The 21,262-nt window shown below is 41.7% G+C and overlaps 2 protein-coding genes and 1 long non-coding RNA gene across 3 annotated transcripts; 1 reads left to right on the plus strand and 2 right to left on the minus strand.

Moving 5' to 3' along the window:
* The first annotated feature begins 1,756 nt into the window (after positions 1 to 1,756).
* On the plus strand, positions 1,757 to 13,866 carry tmprss9 (transmembrane serine protease 9). Its single transcript, XM_061779993.1, has 15 exons — positions 1,757 to 1,948; positions 2,051 to 2,178; positions 2,240 to 2,307; positions 2,390 to 2,565; positions 2,674 to 2,724; positions 3,220 to 3,333; positions 3,418 to 3,583; positions 6,192 to 6,466; positions 7,563 to 7,705; positions 8,462 to 8,747; positions 8,836 to 8,949; positions 9,028 to 9,196; positions 11,220 to 11,485; positions 12,425 to 12,561; positions 13,705 to 13,866. Exons 1-15 carry the CDS (start codon positions 1,804 to 1,806, stop codon positions 13,864 to 13,866), a joined length of 2,400 nt encoding a protein of 799 aa, XP_061635977.1. The 5' UTR covers positions 1,757 to 1,803.
* LOC133481078 (uncharacterized) lies at positions 2,670 to 8,376 on the minus strand. The gene is made up of 5 exons (XR_009789448.1): positions 7,991 to 8,376; positions 7,759 to 7,868; positions 7,553 to 7,678; positions 6,360 to 6,492; positions 2,670 to 3,244 (listed from the first exon to the last, which is right to left on the minus strand). It is a non-coding gene; the product is annotated as an uncharacterized LOC133481078 (long non-coding RNA).
* A 256-nt stretch (positions 13,867 to 14,122) lies between the features above and the next one.
* On the minus strand, positions 14,123 to 16,748 carry timm13 (translocase of inner mitochondrial membrane 13 homolog (yeast)). The gene is made up of 3 exons (XM_061779992.1): positions 16,491 to 16,748; positions 16,200 to 16,268; positions 14,123 to 16,052 (listed from the first exon to the last, which is right to left on the minus strand). The coding sequence occupies exons 1-3, from the start codon at positions 16,608 to 16,610 to the stop codon at positions 15,954 to 15,956; spliced, it is 288 nt and encodes a 95-aa protein (XP_061635976.1). The 5' UTR covers positions 16,611 to 16,748; the 3' UTR covers positions 14,123 to 15,953.
* Positions 16,749 to 21,262: the final 4,514 nt, after the last annotated feature.

Consider the following 21,262-nt stretch of genomic DNA (forward strand, 5'->3'; position numbering starts at 1 on the left):
GGTGGCACAAATAGCGGATCTCGTAGACTTTTCCTCATACACCTGTCTTGCTGTGTGGGACGTTGTAAAGGTCATGTGGCAATGGACGGATGGAAAAAGAGGGTGAGTAAGGGTACTTTTTTTGACTTTGATATAAGGGTGCATGTCCACACAGTGTCATTGTCATGCTGCATGCTTCATTTGATGCTCTTATTGTATTTTTCATCCAACCCACGCCCTTTTTTCCTGAGTGATGGTGATCTCAATATGTACACTTGTTGTATGACAGCAACCCTACTTTTGTTGTTTATCCACACACAAAAAGTGGGCATTGCCAGTAGTGATACATTGTGGCCATTCTAGTCATGTGTCCGGACTGAAATGCAAGTACAGGACATCACTGAGAGATTGGTTTTTTTTTTTGGTACTTTATGAAGCAGAGGTTCTAACAGCAATTAAAGTTAACTAGCAGGTGTAACCCCAAATGCTATCGGAATGAAAGTTTTCATTTTGTAGAAAAAAGTCCAAATGTTGTCAAGAAAAAAAAGTTGTCATCTTTACAAGAACAAAGACTTATTTTATCGAGATAAAATGTTATGAACTTACAAGAAAAAGTTATATTTTCCCAAGACAAAGTAGAAATATTGTGATATTAAAGATGATGTTTAACAAGGGAAGAAAGTCATATTTTAACAAGTGAAATTCAACAATACAACTTTATCCATTCATCCATCCATCCATCCATTTTCTTATCCTCACTAGGGTCGCGGGTGTGCTGGCACCTATCTCAGCTGAGTTCACGCGAGAGGCGGGGTACACCTTGAATTGGTCGCCAGCCAATCGCAGGGCACATATAAACAACCAACCATTCGCACTCACATTCACACCTACGGGCAATTTAGAGTCTTCAATCAACCTAGCGTGTATGTTTTTGGGATGTGGGAGGAAACCGGAGTGCCCGGAGAAAACCCACGCAGGCACGGGGAAAACATGCAAACTCCACACAGGGAGGACGGATTTGAACCCATGACCTCTGCCGCCCAATACAACTTTATTCTAACTTTGCTAAAATAATAAGACTAAATTTGGGGGAAAATACACCTTTCTCTGTCACACTTTGTTCCTGTAATATTATGCCTTCTGTTCAAAAAAACAACTACTTTATTCATGCGGGGATGTCAGATTTATGCAATTATGCAATCATATCAGAGCTTTTAATTGGCCAAAGCTAAGGTAGGGTGGCGTAACTGCTCGAGGTGCATTTTCCCCAGACCAGGATGACTGGGGGTCTCTGCACAATGTGAAGAGTCCTCCTCCTCCGGTCCTGTTGGTCTCTGTGCTTGCGTACTGTGGCACCTTTCGGTGTGGAATACACCAAAATATTCAAAATAGTTTGTAGTACAATGCAGTGCAGTTCTACAAAATACAATCACAATAAAAAACATAGCTGTTAAATGAATACCTTTCTGGCAATGTCACTCAAAATTGAGCATTATTGTCTTTGAAAAGGCAGAATTGCGCTGGGTTACTGATTGTCACAGGAAAATTGGAACTCCCTTAAATAAACAAGACAGGGCAAGGACTTTGAAAAAAATGAGGGCTACAATTTACTCAAAACTTGCATGCAATTGCAAGGAGAGCGTTTGGTGTCTGCTAAGAAGTGGCTACCAGTAACACTTGCTCCGTGTAGGTGAGGTCATACTACTGTATATACTGTATACAAACATGAACAGGCAGTTATCTTCTGCCATTATGTTTTGATCTTTACCAGGTTTGGATTTGATTTGACCTGCCATGTGAATAGCGCAGTGTTGTGAACCCGACATGGAGATGGCGAAGGATGGAGGAGGCACGTGGTCTTCTCCAGGACCCTCATCTGCTCCCTCCAGCCCCGCCTGCTACAGGAGTGTGCTCATATTCTGCCTCCTCTTCTTCCTCATAGCTGGCGTCTTTGTCGGACTGCTTATCGGTGGGGGGGCCGCTTCATAAATACCAACAGCAAACACGATAGGTACAAATTTGGGACATTTTGAACACATTTGCTCTCCTCTCTGTATGAATATGTATGCAGCGTACCTGATGCAGGAGCAGCATTCCTTCATGGAGACAGTTGAGCTGAAGGGTCTCAAGCATGATCCATCGCTACAGGATCAGAACTCGGGTTTCTCCATTGTACTGACATCTGTCCTAAATTCAAAGGTATGCTGCATGCATGTAATGCATGTCTCATTGGACTTGCTAAATTCCTCATAATTCACAGATCAAAAATGTTTTCGCTTCCTCGTCAATATCCCATCACTATGTTGACTGTAACATTATTGCCTTCGGGTAAGTTCATCCAAAAAAAGCAAAATCACATCCCTTTTCCTTTTTGAGGGATTAGAACGGGCCATTTCTCCATTTTTCTCAGCGACATGAATGGTGATGTGATGGCGACATTCAGGCTGGTCTTCACGGTTTCCAAATTCCAGCAGTATTCGGAAAACTTCATTCAGGACCTGCTGAGGGCAGGGCTCACCTCAGTGATGCACGGGAAGCCACTGGAAGTGCCACAGTTTGGACACATCAACGCTATCATCTTACTGGGTAGGAAACAATAGACATCTGTTAGCTCTCTGAAAAAGGACTCAGCTGTGCATTGTCTGGGCCTGGACACATTTTGACTGGGATTTAATCCTTCTACTTTATACCCAGGTGCTAGTGGGAAGTCGTTTTACAGTATTGGAGATGATATGCTGGGCGAGGGTGAGTGTATCTTACTTGAAATACATTTCACTCATGATATTAGTATTTCTGTCGCGAAATACCTACTCGTTCATAACGTGAGGTAACACACATTGTCTCATAGCAACGTGCTTTATCAGTCAAGTTTATTTGTATGGCCCTTAATCACAAAAGAGTCTCAAAGGGCTTCACAGGCCCACAGTTGGCAATGATTGCCAAGATCACATGGTCTGGTGGCGAGATGCCGATCCAGAAGATGAGGTGTTTTTATTTTTGTGAGGTCACCGGAGAGAGCTCCCATGACAGCTCCCAATCACTGTTCTTGAGGTTCGCTCTCTCAAGTTCTTCCACACCCAATTCCTCCAAGCACGCACCTTGGAAGCACGGAATTGTTTCAGAAAGACTAAACAATTTCTGGCAGGGTTGTAGATGGATTACTACATTTAGTAAGTGGTGTGTCTGAATGCATCAAAGGCTGTCTTCCTCTCATGTGCACCGATCTCCTCAACTCTCCAGACAGTTGTCCCGAAAGCGCCTTCACCTGTGACAATGGAGAATGTATCATCAAATTAAACCCAGAGTGTGACTTTGCAACAGACTGTGCAGATGGCTCCGATGAAGCTCGCTGTGGTAAACGACTCTTTTCTTTCATTCTTTTTGTTGTTGTTCATGTTGATGAGCTCCTCCTCCTCTTATTCTATCCTTCCCCTCTAGCCTGTGGCATGCGCAGCGCCACGGGGAACCGTATCGTGGGCGGCGAAGACGCCCGACAAGGGGAGCTGCCGTGGCAGGTCAGTCTCAGGCTGCATGGACAGCACACGTGTGGAGCCTCCATCATCAGCGAAAGGTGGCTGGTCAGTGCGGCACACTGCTTTGAAACGTAGGTGATTCGAAAGTAGGAACTCTGACATGTCCTTAAGTACAAAAGTCAAAAGTCAACTTTTTGTTGTTTTCAGCATATACCGTATCTGTTTTGATAACTTCACATGGTGGGGAAAAAACCCCTGCACACAAAATAGTTTCCCTTTTCTATGAACTTTCATAGTGCTCCTACTGAGAAGAATAAAAGGCTGCTAATGATAACAGAAAAAACACAATTAGACAATATACAATTCTCTTAGGTAAGTCCATGGATGGGGAATATCTTGCTTCTCCAAATCTGTTGCATCATCGTTATTAATGCGCCATGGTTCACGTTTCAGAAAGTAAGTCCCCAAGTCGTCAAAACAATCGGCAGTTTTGTACCTGAACGAGTTCAATGAACTCAAGTTCATGAACGCGTTCATAGTTTGAGCAAACGTCAACTGAACTTAGTTCATTTCTGCCTGATGAACGTTATTGAGACCGCGCTCATTCTGGTGTCTGTGAAGGTTTTTCGAACGCAAGTCCATTTTCATTCGAGAGTGTCAGGTCTTGTTCGGGACTTCAAGCAGAACACCCAGCTGAACGCATTACATACGAGACTTCATACACGATGTTGGGGAAATAACGGCATATTTGGCAGGCCAATCTGTGCGGCCGCCATTCAAGCTTTTGTCGCAACTGCGCGAGTGCGCGAGGTGCATTCAGGGACACTGTGTCAATGGGAGTGAATATGTTCTCTGGTGCATAATTGTAAAAATGGATTACTAGGAAAATGATTATTTGTATCAAAATGCCTTAGTTAAAACACTGCACATAATATGGAATTGATTTTGTTTTTCATTATAAGATTAGATAAGATGAAATATTTTGTTAATATAGTCAGCCAGCGCTGTGAGACATGCAGTTATCAGCGGTAGTGTGTGAGCAAAGGGCGGAGCCGTTTGATATTGCAAAGTAATATGATGAACGGGTAATGTTATTTATATGAGAGTGAAATGAGAGAGAGCTGTCGAGGATGACACCCAGAGTCTTCATCTGAGGGGAGGGAAGACTGAGGTATTGTCCCTTGTGAGGGTCACACAGTCAACTTTTGAAAGGGTGGTTTTGGTTCCGATAAGAAGAAGTTTAGTTTTATTGCTGTTAAGTTGCAAGAAGTTGGACGTCCGCCAGGATTTGATTTCTGAAGAACATGAGGTAAGGGAAGAAGGAGGAAGTGTTGAACTTGGTCGATCAGATATGTAGTGCCGTGTGTCATCCACAAAGCAGAAGAAGAAAATGTGTTTGCAGAAAATATTGCCAACAGAAAGGAGGTAAGTGATGAATAGGAGGGGCTCGAGAACGGAACCCTGGGAAACACCTGAAGTCACTGGCGAGGCATCGGATTTAAAAGATTTGAGCTGAATAAAATGGGAAAAATTGGAGAGATCGGAATGGAACCAGTGGAGAGGTGTGCGTGAAATATCAGTGGCAGAGAGTCTACTGAGAAGAATGGCTTGTGAGATGGTATCAAATGCTGCAGTCAAGTAGGATGAGGAGCAAGAAGTCCAGAATCAGTGGCAATGAGGAAGTCATTTATTATTTTAAGAAGAGCGTTCACTGTGCTGTGGCAGGGATGGAAGTGGACTGACTGGAAGTGCTCATGGAGACTATTGCGGGTAAGTTGTGAGTGGAGCTGAGAGACAACAATTTTTTTCCAGGCTCTTTGAGATGAAGGGCAGGTTTGAGATGGGGTGAAAGTTATCGAAATGGGTGGGATTGGAGCCAATTCCTATCAGGATGGGAGTGCTGGCTGCAGTTTTGAAAACGGAAAGAAGAGTATCAGAGTATCAAAGTGGTATGGAGAAGGTTTGGATTTACAGATAACGTCAGAAATTGTAGGACGATCCGAAGAAGGGCTGCCAGTCTGGAAATGCATCTGGTAAGGGAGGAGGCAGTGAAACTGAACATAATAAGTTGTTGTGAATCAAAATTTCAAAACATAATTAAAGTGCAATTCTACATATACTTTTAACAGTTATTATTTAACAACACTTTTTAAAAATAATTGGTTAATTAATTATAATTAAATAAATTACAATTAATAAATTAATCCAGCCCACCAAGAGTTTACATTATTAAGGGTCCTTAAATTTGTTTACTAATTTAGCATTTTCCCCCTAATATATGTTAGTAAAATTTAATTCATTTGTTTTTAGCCTCTAGCTCATTAAATAATTGGTCAATAATACAATTATAAATCATATTATTATAATTATTATTATAATTAATAATATTATTAAAATACAAACAAATATTTACATACATTTAACCTATTTTAAATTTATATTGTTAAATATATTAGAATTAAATTAATTACAATTCCTCTACATTTTTGAATTAATAATTATTTGATTATCAAAATAAAATATGTACCATATTTTTCATTATTATTTTTTTTATTATTATTATTTTTAACCTCATCTACAATACAAAAAAACTTGGCCAATCGGTCCATTTTAAAAATCAAATATGGCCCTTGAGCACAAAAGTTTGCCCACATGATATAGTGTATGAACGCTACTGTAAGTACAGTACACTGTCTATGTTAGACATGCCACACATTCTGATTTCTTTCCCATTTCTAGGGCCAATAACCCCAAAGAGTGGACAGCCCTGGTGGGGGCCAGTCTGGTGAGCGGGGAGGAGTCCGAGTCTAAAACAATAAACATCAAAACACTGACGGTTTCTCCAGACTACAACCCCATGACCACCAACATTGATGTGGCCGTGCTGGAGCTGGAGAGCCCTCTCACCTTCAGCCCCTACGTCCAGCCTGCCTGTCTACCCGCCCCGTCTCACGTCTTTACACCCGGCCAGAGATGCGTAGTGTCAGGATGGGGATCCCTGCACCAGTTTAGTTGTGAGTCGCACAGCAGAGGCGCAGCCCTGCAACACAAGAAAATACAGCAACGGCTTAACTGAAGTCCATCTTCACTCGCGTTATGTCAACCTGCATTCAAGTATTCAGGCCTAAGGCTGCAGATTTATCTTGAACATTTCCTTGGGAATTAACAGGAATTCATGGGAAGAAATAAATCATATTTAATTGATAACATTGTAGCTTAGTAGTTGAAAAAATGAAATGCAAAATTACTGAATTTCCCTTTGGAGACATAATTTGTAGAATAAATATGATTTTTTTTTTTTAATAGAAAACCCTAGCATGTTCTTGGTTAAAACAGACATTCATTCATTCATTCATCTTCCATACCGCCTATCCTCACTAGGGTCGCGAGCGTGCTGGAGCCTATCACAGCTAACTCCGGGCGAGAGGCGAGGTACACCCTGAACTGGTCGCCAGCCAATCGCAGGGCACAAATAGACAAACAGAGAAAACCCACGCAGGCACGGGGAGAACATGCAAACTCCACACAGGCCACACTCGAGTCCTCAGAACTGTGAGGCAGACCTGCTAATCAGTCAGCCACCGTGACTAAAACAGACATTTAATAAAAACATTTATTGAATGTCTACCATGTACTATGTGTCTCACTCGCTCCTTAACAAACCAAAAAAAAAAAAAATCAACATTAATGTTGGTTCATGAAAGAACTTCGATGGAAATTCCTTGTAACTTTTCCACCCCGTCCGACCCTATTCAGACCCTTTTTTCACATTTGTTCTAGGAAGGCGTCTGTCTAGATATATCGATGTACATTCTAACTGCACTTTATACTGTATATACTGGGCATGTTTATTGTGTTAGTATTCAGTGACGTTGGACTGCTTCTGCTGTGCTGTTTCTAATATTGTGACTCTCGTGAGCTAAGCAAAACATTAGAAACATCTCTCAGTACGATGCAGTGCAGGTTGTATTACTGCAAACTACAACTGCAATAATACGCATATTGTAAAGATCCAGCTCTTTTAGATCTCAATAGAATGTGCGGGGTACCTAATGTTGTGCCAAATGCATGTATTCGAGGTACTAGTGAAGGCACTCAACTGTGTTTCAGCTGAGATGCCTTCCACGCTGCAGAAGGCCGTGGTGAAAATCATCGACTCCAAGGTGTGCAGTAAGCTGCCCGTGTACAGAGGCGCAATCACATCCAACATGATTTGTGCTGGATTCCTGCAGGGCAAGGTGGACTCCTGTCAGGTCAGTGCTGCTTATTGTAGCAACCAAAGCATGAGATGCAGGGATCTACTTACTTGTTCTTACAATAGATTCTTATCCCCAGGCACAATTTGCATCATGCACAATGATGATCTTGTCATCAGCTGTACAGGAGCTTGAAACAATGATGTATCCCACCCTGTTTCTTCAGATATTTACAAAGCCACATTTACATAGCATCCCGCCCCCGTGAATAACGTCACCAGACGTGCTGCTTGTCAGAAACTAATGCTGTTAGATAATGTTAATATGTGCAGCTCTGCTTACCTTTTGACTTTGACATAAAAGCAGGGGTGTTGTGGTGGCTTCTGCATGACTGTGCCGCTGCATGAGAGTGTTTCAGTCAGTGCAGTCCGGTGGCCAAACTCTGGCTTGAAAGTGACTCTAGATCTTCATTCTGCCTAGCTGGAGAAACTCAGCAGTTATTAAGAAATGAGTGTACAGCTTAGAGTGCAGTACAGCTCTTTGCTTGAAAGTGACAGATACTCGCCCAGCCTTGCCAAGTCACGGGTCAACAAACTCAGTGTGAGAGCCGTGTTATGTAAATTGATTCACACGGTCACACATGATGGATGGGGCAGGCACATAGTTTGGGCAATTTTTTGCTTTTTGTTGCAAGCAAGCTTCAAATGAGCCAACAATTGAGTGAAGTGGGTAAAAACAAAAAATGCTGAAGGTACAATTTAGTGCAATTTGTTAACATTGGATCAAGACTTTGCTTGTGTGTTTCATTTCCAGGGTGATTCTGGGGGGCCTTTGGTGTGCGAGGGTGCCCCAGGGAGGTTCTTCCTGGCTGGGGTGGTGAGTTGGGGTATAGGCTGTGCCCAGATCTACAGGCCTGGGGTTTACTCGCGGGTCACCAAGCTCCGCAGCTGGATTCTTAGTCACGCAGACCCCAGCTTGGCCCATTACTCTCCCAAGCATGAGCTCACTTTGCCGGTCACTGCTCCAGCTGTGAGTGCTCATAATCCTCCACTTCCCAGGACAGTCGCCATGGATGTTGAATACGCCCCAACACTTCATGGTATTGTCCAAATAAACAAGAGCGGACCTTTAATTGTTTGTTGTTGTTGTTGTTGTTTTGCCAAACACGCTCCCATCGTGTCTTCTAGCCTCTAACTGCAGTGGAAACTTCCAGTGCAGTGCCACTTCCTGTATCAACAAGTTAAATCCAGAATGTGACAGAGTCCCTGACTGCCCCAACCAAGCTGATGAGAGAAACTGCGGTCTGTTTCAATATTTCAAGCACAGTCTGAAACTCAATTGTGAGGAAGCATCTAAGATGATGTACTTTTTCTTCTCAGACTGTGGTGAGCGTCCCGCGCTGGGCTCCAACAGGATTGTGGGGGGCGTGACCGCTCGCAGGGGCGAGTGGCCTTGGATCGGGAGCCTTCAGTACCAGAGACTCCATCATTGTGGCGCCACGCTGGTTCAGAGCAAATGGTTACTGACTGCTGCACACTGCTTCAAAAGGTGAGAAATGCACTTAGCACACTGCTAAAATAAACAAAGAAAGAAAGGGAACACACATCCCAGACTTCCATGAAAGAAATATTCCAACTGAAAATCCAGTGATGAGAGTCACAATAAAGTAATGTAAGAGCGATCGATGAAAGCCCAAATCATTAAAGCGCTGAAGACTCTTTTCACCTCTGACAAGTCCAAACGTGGTTTGTAAAGCCTCCATCTGCATGTACGCACTCCCTGCAGAGTCTGGGCGTGATCCAGATGAGATGATATCAAATCTTTTTTGTCACCCCATGTAGCTTCATGGGAGGGACAAAATGTTAGAAATAGGTCTCGGTACGGTCATGTGCAGTCCACTGCAAACTACAAAAACAACAATAAACATACAGTGGTGCCTTGAGATGATACGACTTGAATTCGTTCTGTGACCGCACCTGTACCTCAAATTACTCGTCTCAAATCGTCTTTCTCCATTGAAATGAATGGAAATGCCATTAATCTGTTCCAACCTCCAAAACAAAAAAACAACAAAATTGGTCATGTGTATTTTTTAATGAGAACAATACAACCTAAAGCTCTGTCTTTTATAAAAACATACAGTAATGACATTATCCATCCATCCATTTTCCACACCGCTTCTCCTCACTAGGGTCGCGGGCGTGCTGGAGCCTATCCCAGCTGACTTTGGGCAAGAGAGCCCTGAACTGGTCGCCAGCCATTTGCAGCAATGACATTATTAAATACAATGAAAAAGAACGTTTTTGTCACACTTTGCATCAATTGAATGCCATTGTACTGATTCCCGCCTTGACCCCCTGGAGGCAGTATAAGGCAGACCGATCTACTCAACATGGATGTCTGCACAGTATGGGTTGTTAGGAATCCCACTTGTGTTCCAGGCAAGACGAGAGAGACACACACACACACTGCTGCAATATGTACAGTATCACATTTGTCCCAAAAAAAAAGAAATAGGTTTATTATGGTTAGGTTTAGGGCTACGGTTGGGGCTTAAGGTGGTTTAGGATGGGTTAGGGTTAGGATAAGGGTGAGTTAGTGGGTTAGGGGGTTGCAGATTTAGGGTTAGTGGGATTTACATTAACACCGCCACACTTAAATTCCATAGTTCTTCTCTCATCTGGAAGCAGTAGAGTGTGTTCTACCAGAACCCAGCAGACAATCATCCTGCAGCGGCTGTGTCCTGCCAAGAACAGTTGGATTGCTAATAACGAGTATCGTATATTTGTCTCAGCTCCTATCAACGCCTCCCAGAGGCTGAACGTACTAGTAATGTTACATTGAATGTAACATTAAATGTGTTGCGGCATTGTTTGTGTACAAATATCAGTTGTTAAAATCGTTGTATATTTCCCATTATGCGTTAGCATTAGGATTAAGATAGCAGATTAAAGGCTAATTAATTACATGTCTGTTTTAAATACACAAGGTGTCATTTTCCTAGTTGTATGTTTACTTTGACAGTAAATTTCAACTGGGAGTGGCATTAAACAGCTTGAAGCCTCTTCTATGAACAACTGTTCACTATTTGCCAAAGTGCTGCTCATTGTGCAGTGAGTTGAGTTCACTCTTCGTTGCCACCATACAGCGCTTGTGTGTCAAGTTTGGCCTCAGAAGTCCAAGCACAAAATGGTCCGAATGACCCCACGTATCTTAAAAAACCTCTAAGTAGGGTCACGTCTTCTCGAGACGCCTTTGTGTTGTTAAATTAATATCCCTCTGACATTGAGTATTATCTTTGTAAGACCATAACTTTTGAGACAGCTCTTGTATTGGATCTTATTAGATGCTGCGCAATTGTAACTTACCTTAAAAAATATTTTTTTTTAAACTGAAAAACAATAATGTCTTTTGTACTGCTAATATAAAACATAGTGGAAGACCTAAACAGAGGCTTATTTTTGTTGGGGTGAGATTTTTTTATTATTTTTTTTTTAGAAAATTTAGTTAGATTATTCAGGTGTGCCTAATGGTGTAGATACTATTTGACTCACTTTACTCCCACCCACAGTGATCCCAGCCCCACCCATTGGGCAGTGAGCCTGGGATCTGTGCTGCGCTCCGGTGTAGGAGCCGTGGTCATTCCCATCCAGCGGGTCATCATCCACCCAGCTTTCAACGGCACCAGCATGGACCACGATGTGGCCCTACTGGAGTTGCTCATCCCGGCCCCCGTGTCCCCCACTATCCAGTCCATCTGTTTACCTTCACCGGCGCACCGCTTCTTGAAGGATGCAGAGTGCTACATCTCAGGATGGGGATCCATGAGGGAAGGAGGTATGTGCTACAGTTAAAAAAAAACAAAAAAACTTTTAACCAGTAAATATAGTCAGGGTGATCTAAACCAGTGATTCCCAATCACCATGTCCCAGTACAATATACAATATCATCGTGTATGCTGCAGGAAAATTATTCAATTTCCTTTACTGTCATTGGGTTGAAAATAATTGATTTACTACAATTCATGTATCCTTGTTCATCTATATATGCCAGTGGCATACAGTGACAGGCGGAACAATTAAATGTTCGGCCACTAGATGGGTGAAGGCACATAATTAACCTGTGTCGCCACTTGTTTTGATATTTTTGATCAGGTGTTGTCCCGTGAGATTTTTGTCATGTAAAATATACTACTCACAAAAAGTTAGAGACATTGGGCGTTCAGGTGAAATTTCAGAATGAACTTTAAATGCATAAATGGGCTTAATTTTACTTTCTCTAAATTTTAAACGCATTATTGAGTATTTCAGTACTTCTTGCACAACTTTCTGTTGTCTAACAAGAACAGAAAAATTCCCAACAGGTCTTTGATTCATGAATTGACCCTTTAAATTTCCAACGTTGTCCACTTCAATCCCTTTCGGTGACTCTTCCAGTCTCACCCTATGAGCCACTATGGGACACTCAGTGGCCACTTCCCGCTGAAAACTTTGCGTTGTGAACTTTGCAGTTTTGTTGGAAAGAAAGTACTGAAACAATGAACAGTTGGACAACTGCATAGTTCAAAAGTTTAGAGAAGGTCAAATTAAGTTCACCTGTAAATGCTACAGTGTACAGTATTTTAGGTTCATCCTGAAATTTCACAAAAAGCTGAATATCCCTAACTTTTGTATGTGCCTTGGTTCAATAAGGGGAGGGGAAAGGTAGGTCATTTAGTTTTCAATGTTATTGCTGTATAAAAGATACATATATTTCTCATAATTTTTTATTCTGAAGGTTCACTGACCAATCTGCTGCAAAAAGCACCAGTGAGCACCATTGAGCAGGCAGACTGCCAGGAGTCGTACGGAGACAACCTGACTCCTCACATGATGTGTGCCGGCTACATGGAAGGAGGCAGGGACACTTGTTTGGTAAGATGTGCCGTAGGAGTATATGTGCCTCAAAGATCTTCTTATAAAATGAGCCAAACAGCTGCATGGTATGTAACATACAGTACCTGTAACATTACAAAAAAAAAAAAGGGGTTGATATACAGAGGTGAGCAATAAGGCCAATGGTTTGACTATTATGGTTCAGTCATAAACCAGGACGACGCAAAGACATATTTTCCTTTCAGAATAAAAGCACTTTACTAGAATTTGCAATGTGTGTTAATGCTGAGAATTGATGTCAAATGGGCTGAGATACAAAACAATCAAGCATCACAACATATCATTGTGAACTCCATATAGTATGCAGAAACATCATCTGCGTATTCTGAAAGTGTAAAAAAGAAGTTCACCACTAGCTAATATTAAAACATGCAGTCTTAACTTGAGTGACGGTGATTTGAGCTGCAGATGCACTTTACACATCACTTTTTAAATATGCTTTAATCACTCAATACAGGTGTAAAAAGAACAGTTAACCGGCGAATGTAAAACCTATGGTGAGTGTTACTGCTTTTTTTTTTTTAACTGCAATTTTGCTTAATTCGTGTCATCTCCAGTAATCTTTTCTTCTCTTAACACCTTTTGTTGTGTCACTAAAAAAGAGCCAAAGAAAAGGCAAAATGTGCAAATTGCAGATGTCCAATCAGTGTTTAAGAAGCGTTTACGTCTGTGGCACAATAACTTTAGTGTGAGTGCTGGACTCTCAACATTAAACAAATATCTCCTTGAAAGGAGGCGCATAAAAAGAAAAGAAATGACAAAAACAAACAGCTAAGCAAAAGAGAAAAGAAGTGCCTGTGTGTGCTTAGGGTCCCTTAAGAAATGTGTTTTTTTCATCAATGTCAGCCATTTCCCCCAGTTTTTTAAAAAGAGATTTTCTTTCAAATTCAGTCTCTGTGTAAGACGTTCCATGTCCATGTTTGACAGCCATGTTTTGAGAACGTTTTAAAAAATAATGTCGGTTTCTGTCAGGAAATAAAAGTGGGGCTTTTTCTCCCAGGGATATTGTGTCCACTATGTACCTGGAATATCAGCAAATATTTGTGTCAAAGGTCTAGCAATTTAGAAAGAAGTATCTTTACCATTTAATTTTATTTAAAATGATTCTTCTCCCTCATCCAGGGAGACTCTGGGGGTCCATTGACCTGTCGTGAAGGCACTGGCCAGTGGTTCGTCGCCGGGGTAACCAGTTGGGGACACGGATGCGGTCGAGCGGGTTTTCCGGGGATTTACACTCGAGTGACTTCTGTACGGAATTGGATATCCTCATACCTGCCTTTCTGAAGTTAGTATAGCAAAAATACAGCAGCTTCAACCAACAACAAGCCAAGAGGACACGGTGGCATTCTTTATCAGGTCGCCTTACCTGCCATTACACTCGCTCTCAGTCAGTCACTGCAGTATTGACTTGTGTGGCCTTGTGGGGTCACGGGTGCTGTTTGTAACACTGTGCAATCATCTCAACTTCACTGGACCATCCTCTCTATCAACATGTACTGAAGATACAAGGGCAATCTTGAAGTATTCATTGTAGACAATGGGAAAGCCAACTATTGTGTATTTATTCCAAGTATTTATTGCTGCTTAATACACTCACTGGACACGACATTAGATACACCTGCACACATCTGCAGTGTAGTTTACAGCACTGCAAACTATAAACGCAATACAAAACATTTGTTTTAATTACTATCCATCTGATAGCACCAACCAAAACTGAACATTGTTCTTTGTAAATTAAGGTGCAGGTGCACATAATGTTGAGAGCAGTGAGTGCATACACACAGGTGACCGATTAAATATGCAAGTGGAGTTTTAAAAGATAACACCGCCACTCTAGGTTAGGAGGAAAGGTTGGATTTAAAAAAAAAAAAAAAGGGGGGGGGTAAAATATGGCATCAAACATTTCATAAATTTAGAATGGCCCACCGATCACTGGAAAGTTTCCCTTCCCTCATCTTAACAGTAATCTTAACTTTGTTCAATGCACATACTAACGCTGCTCCACTGCCATTATACAGTATGTCTTTCAAACTGCTACTGATGGTGCAATACATAATGTTTTAAAATTGCTTTTCTTTCATTTAATCTATAGATGTGCTGTTTCACTTTGTGTGATTTAAGGGTTTTACGGGATATATAGTATGGTTTATCTGTGGGTGCATGTCCCTTGCTGTTAAGTTGCAAAGACTAAATTGCTATTTAATTGCATGAAACGTATATTTGTGAGGCAAATCACAGTTTACCCAAGGTTCCTTACCTAAGTAAATGTTACTCTTTATGACATGGATGACACGATTTATTGATTGTTGTGGAAAAAAATTCCATGTACATTATTTCACAAATCTGCCTCAAATCACACCATTATGGTGAGAGGCAACCTCTGGTAGAATAAGACATTGGTTCCCTTTGACGTCCGTGCTCACCATGTAGGTTTTGTGTGGTTGTGCCCATTGCAAATAGCAGAGCCTGCCGGAACAAGCCGGTTACTGTGGGCACACTGGGGATAATGTGACAACTGGAAAGCCGGTCGGACAAAACTAGGTTTTGTTCTCAGAGTTTGGAGCTCTGCGAGCCTCACTACTTCTTAAACGAGAAATTCTTTGGTACAGACACCCGCAGCGTATACTTTCGAATGTTCATGATACTGTAGCACAAAGGCTGTTCAATGAAACAATCACATTCTCATAATCAAGTTTTCTTAGATACACTGACCAGCCACAATATTAGGCACACCTGCACCACCTAATGAGTTCCAATGGCTGTAAAAGTAAAAGAGGAGATTGAGAGTTACGAAAAGGAACGTTACCCAAATAAAACTTGTTTTGTACTGCCCAGAAATATGTGGCGGTGGACGGACACCCCATGGTGGCACTCAGTAACAGAATTGGCATTCGTATTCTGATTCCTATTTATTTTAAGAAATCAAAATGTGTATTATATACATGACTCTGGAATCCAATGGAGATTGGTTTGATAGTAGGTGGATGTCAAGCTCAACGCAGTTGCGCCGAACACATTTCAAGTGAATCATAGCTTATCATCATTCACATACTCATTCGAACACAACTTTTTCCAGGTATTGTCACATACAAGGGCCCAGGTAACACTTCTTATTAGCCACAATATCAGTTTGTTATCACATTAAAAAAAACAAAAACTCTTTGTTCCTGAATTGAATGTTGTCCACACTGTCATGGCTGCGGTGCACCACAGGCTGCTAAGACTGCTGGAGGTATTGGGAAGGGGGGGGGGGGAAACCAAACAAGTTGTGGCCATGAGGAACCCAAGCACATCGCGTGACCTCCGACTTCTGCAGGTGAGCAGTGGTCAAAGAAGGGAAGAAAGGCAGAACGGGAAGCGATGGACATTTACATACGAGCTCTTTCCTTCTGTAATCTGGAGTTATACGTTCGGGAAACAGTATTCCAAGCATCCATATACCGGTCCATGCACATGGCAATGCATTTCTGTCAAGTCAAAACAGGAAGAAAGAGATTAATAAAGACAAGTGTATTTAGAGCAACAAGATGAAGTGTGATGATTTTGAATATAAGGGTGAAAGAACTAAGATGACTATTTGTCACCCCTAATAAACTTTGCATGTGTGGCCATACCTGCTCTGAGTTGTCCAGTGTACTTCCAGGTTTCCCGATACACTTCTTGAAGCATTTGTCTGTCATTCTCTGAAACACCACAGACAAAAGCTGGATGTTAATTCATCATTGTGTTGCACAATTGGACACTCTCAAAGTTAGCTCAAAGAGATTGTCGTCTTCACTGAGCAAAAGCCAGTGAAATGTTACACTAGAACCAATGAGGGCTGGTTACTGTACGTTTCTACATCTTACAATGTCTTAGGTAAGTAAGCATTGCTAGTTGAAGCCGCAGCTTCCATTGCTTTTCACCTGCAGCAGCTCCTGTGCGTTGGCCACCGCGATTTGGACTTTAACCTGCTCCATGATCGTGCCGGTGTCCAATTTACCGCCCGCCCCACCAGCTGAGAAGTCCGAACCGAAGCTGTCCATCACCGGGGGGGGAAAAGACTGGTTTAATATTGGTGTGTCGTTGAAAAGCCGCCTGGAAATACACGTGCGGGCAACTCTGAGTTTAGCTAACGTAAGATGCCGGTGCCCTTGACAGTAACGGAAGTTCACCAACGTCGCTTCCGGTACGACTTCGTCATATATGGGAATTGTTGTTTTTGTGATGTGGAGCAACTGAGGCTTCTTAAGATGCCCACTAGATGGCAACGTAGTCCCACCCGAAGAAAATCGAATCATTGGTACTTCAAGCTTCGTTTAATGTGTCCAATTACTTTATTTAAAAAGTACAATGTTAAAATCATTTTATTTTTGAAATTATAACATTTTAAAAAATATTGAATAGCTCAATGGCCCTGACACAGTTTTATTTTATCGTATCAAGAGGGAACATATACAAACCCCAATTGAAACGAAGCTGGGACATTGTTTGAAACGTAAATAAAAACAGAATACAGTACAGTGATGTTCAAATCCTTTTTAGCCTATATTCATTCTAATCCACTACAAAGACTAGATATTTAATGTTCAAACTGATAAACTTTACCTGTCTTTTTTTCTTCAAATATTCACTCATTTTGAATTTGATGCTTGCGCCACGTTCCAAAAAAGCTGGAACAATGTTACATCATGTTACCACTGTGGTACATCACATTTCCTTTGAACAACATCCAAAAGCAGAGAAACAGAGAAACAGGGAAACAGCACAGATGTGCTGAAACCCTCCCAACCCCATACCAGTCCCCAGGAACCCTTTGATATGTATATGTGACCAGATGTGATTAGTGAGAAAAATATATACAGCGAGTGGTGTGAGCGTGTGCTAAGTGAGTGATTAAGAGGCATGGCTCATGCAGGTCGGGCCCATTAGGCCGGACAACCACCGACGAAGAGGGCTGCCTCACCCAGACCCGTGGCACCGACCATGGGACCCCGCCTCACACACACACACACACACACACTCCCGCCAGCACCCACTACCCCCCCCCCCCCCCCCCCCAAACCAGGCAGGGAGAAAAACTCCACAGCAGGCCCCACAGCCCGCAGGGGACCACCCGGCACCTCCACGGGAAGAGGAAGAGGCGGGACGGAAGGAACGGAGAGAAGAGGAGGAAGCAGAACATTAAATATCTTGTCTTTATAGTGTTTAGTGTTATTTGAATCTAATATGACTTAATGACTGAGCAAATCCATACATAAAAAAAAAAATTAATGAAGCGCAAGCAACTGAGATATAAAGTTACTGTAGCCTCTGTATTGTTTTTAGTCTCAAGTCCTGACCATGAAGATGACCCCCCTCGCCATCCTTATGTTTCAGACAGTATGACCTCACTGAACAGACCCACCTGCCTTGGCTGAGAAAATAAGCGTACAGTGAGTGTGCAGGCCAACAAAAGAGTAACGGTTACTGTCATCTAAACATGCTCACCAAGGGGATTGTTTCAATGCTGGGGCCATTGAGGAATAATCACGGGGGGTCTGATTAGTGGCGTGCCCGCCTCAGAGTAATTAATGACCAGTTGCACAACCAACACACACACACACACGCCTTCAAAACACACATGTACAAATAAATGTGGCTTCAAGCCACAAGGCTTGGGCAGGGGGTTTAACGTGCAGCAAAATGAATTAACCCTAGATGACAATCATGAGTTCATTAAATCGTCTTCAATTCTTAATCTGTTTTGGACACACTTGTGTGCATGAAAACATTTGGCCCCATCAGCTGTGAGGGAGGAAGGTGCATCAGCACTGACAGAAATTGGTTTTTTAAAACCCCAAGCTAAATAAATACACTTGAGCTCAGATTTGAAATTACAGGTATATGAAAACTCATTAGAAAACACAATTTTAAAAAGTGCTGGTAGCCTTTGTACATACATAAAATTGAGAAGCAGCAGCAGCAGCAGCTTTGTAATCTCCCAAAAAGCAGCTGCTGAGTGTCAGCGGGTAGCAAGATGAAACCTGAGCAGCAGCAACAGCAGCAGCGCTTGTAGTGTTACGAGATTAGCTCGTGATGGTTGTACTGGGGGGAGGCTGACCGCCCCCACACGACTACCTCAAATATGACAAGTGTATAACGCCACAACGAATTGATCTGAGAGGATCTGGGTTCTGTTATTGTAATATATTCAGTTTTTATTATTATTTTCATTTTTTTGTAGAAGCAGACATAATTAGATTTTTCCATGAAAAGCAGAATTACATTATTACTATTATTCTCATCATCATCATCGGCATTGTTATTATTATTATTATGTTTTACAAGAGGGCCTTTGATTTGATATAGCCATGGGTTATATGCCTGGGACTGACAGGTTGAAAGGTAAAAATCTACTCAATTAACATATCAGACATGTTGGAACATGCCCGTACTTTGACATTCTTCTTCTTCTTCCTTTTAGAGTCCGGCAATCATCTACCATCCATGACCTAACAACAACAAAGGAAAAGAAACCTGTCTTGAGTTTCATATTTTTCTAAATTGGCTTTTTACACTATGCGAACAGATTTGGCCAACACTAGCTTTGTACAGTACATTTTGTAATAGGGCACTTACAGGCATGAGTCGTAACATTAATTTGGGTTCCATTTAGGTTTACATTGTTGTGCAATTTGTTGTTCAGTGTCTTTTTGTTTGGCTTTTGTGTTTTTTGTTTTGTTTTTTTGTGACACCACCACTGAAGGATAACATGAGACGTGTTATGATTACTACTATATTGAACTAGAAATTGAACTTACTGTCAGATAGAAAAGGGTCTGAGAGCTTTGGTTTTATTATACAGTTGTTAACTTCTCTCAAAGACATGTTTGACAGTGAGGAATGTTATAATGTTACAAAACATAAACATTGCCTGATGAGTTAATAACATTGCTCCGTAGAGCTAATGAAGGTTTTATCCCATGGTGAAATTTTTTTTAAATTTAGAACAACTTGGAAATCAACCAGCATCATCAAACATTGTCTTGTTCCACTTTTCAGGTTTGTGGTTAAAATTGTCTTGCACATTCAATAATTGTGTAAGATCATGAAAGCACTTGTTAATAATGATGGTCTTAAAATGTCATGTAGTATGTACTAAATAGTAAAACGGTGACTCCAGTGACACCACACATTAATGTGCATTTGTTTATAGCACCCCACCACCACCACCACACACACACACAATGTTAGAAGCAGCCTATAAAAGTATGTGCATGTTGACATTGCATATTTCTTATTGTGAAGGCACTCTTGGAACATAGATGAACATTCACAATGCTCACAGGTATTTCAATTCTTCGGAGAATGCCAGGAATTCTGCCGGAGAAACAATTCCAAGGTTCACGGTGGTGCTTGAACCTACCATCATAGGATCATTAAAGACTTCTGGCTGTGTGGAACTGGCACATGAGCAAGGACAAGGTTAATCATGCTAAATGTGAGGCATTCCTGAGAGTTATGGCAACTTATTGTCAAACACTGTCACGGAGTGGGTTTGCAAGTTGCAGCGGTATACAACTACACTGCATCATACTGAGCTTTTTCAAATATACAGTGGATTTTAAAAAACTACTCACCCCTGTTCAAATGCCCGTTTTTGGTATATAAAGAAATGAGCGACAAGGTAAATCATTTAAAAAACTTTTCCACCATTAATGCGACCTATAATCTGTACAAGTCAATTGAAAGAAATAATAACAATAAGAAAAAGTCTAGTCTGCACACCCTCAGACAACTACGATGTGGTTGTGTTCAGAATCACCCAATCACATTCAGACTCATGTTAAATGGGAGTCAGCACACACCTGCCACCATTTAAAGTGCCTCTGAATAACCGCAACAAAGACCTGTTCAAAATAACCTGTTTTAGTAGGCTTTTCCTGACTTCTTTTTTCTTTTCTTTTTTGCTTTATAGCAGACGTATGAAGGTTTTGTGCTAACACTGACTGCTATTTGGAACTGTTCATAATTTTTTCCGCCTTGTCAATTAGTGCCCCAGTTCCTGCCTCAAAGCATGAGGGTTCCACCATCATGCTTCACTGTTGGTATGGTGTTCTTTTGGAGATGAGCAGTGTTGTGTTTGCGCCAAACATGTCTTGGAATTATGGCCAACATGTTCAACCTTTGTTTCATCGGACCATACAAACATCTCCCAAGGACATGTAGAAAAATGTGCTTCTCTGAGGCCTATGTCAATGCAATGAAGACCAAGGGAGCATTGGTGTTGGATGTGTCCCAAGGACTGCACTATTGACAGTTCGGGTCATTTGCATTTCCCCGTCAATACATGTCGTTTTTTGCGCGTGGTTTTGCTTCTGCTTCATCTGATTGGGTCCACTGTTCTTTGCATTTGTAAGGGATGTAAATGTCTTCCAGTGGATCGACTGTAGTGAAACCTTTCCTGGATTCAGACATCTCCTGACTTCCTGGAGTTTATGCGAGGGGTGTCTTTCAACCTTCATTTGTTTCTGACACTCATTTCTTGTTGCCCTTGCTGTTGCAATGGAGGCGCGATGGAGTAGAGCATTTCGTGGGGTTGATTGTACTGTCCCTTTTTGTATTATGTATGTTTTATTGAACTCTGTATCGATTTTGGTGGCATTACATGAACAAGACTATACCGGAGTACAATACTCAGCAATAGGGTAGCGTC

The sequence above is a fragment of the Phyllopteryx taeniolatus genome, chromosome 7, assembly GCF_024500385.1.
Source record: "Phyllopteryx taeniolatus isolate TA_2022b chromosome 7, UOR_Ptae_1.2, whole genome shotgun sequence".
Lineage (NCBI taxonomy): Eukaryota > Metazoa > Chordata > Actinopteri > Syngnathiformes > Syngnathidae > Phyllopteryx > Phyllopteryx taeniolatus.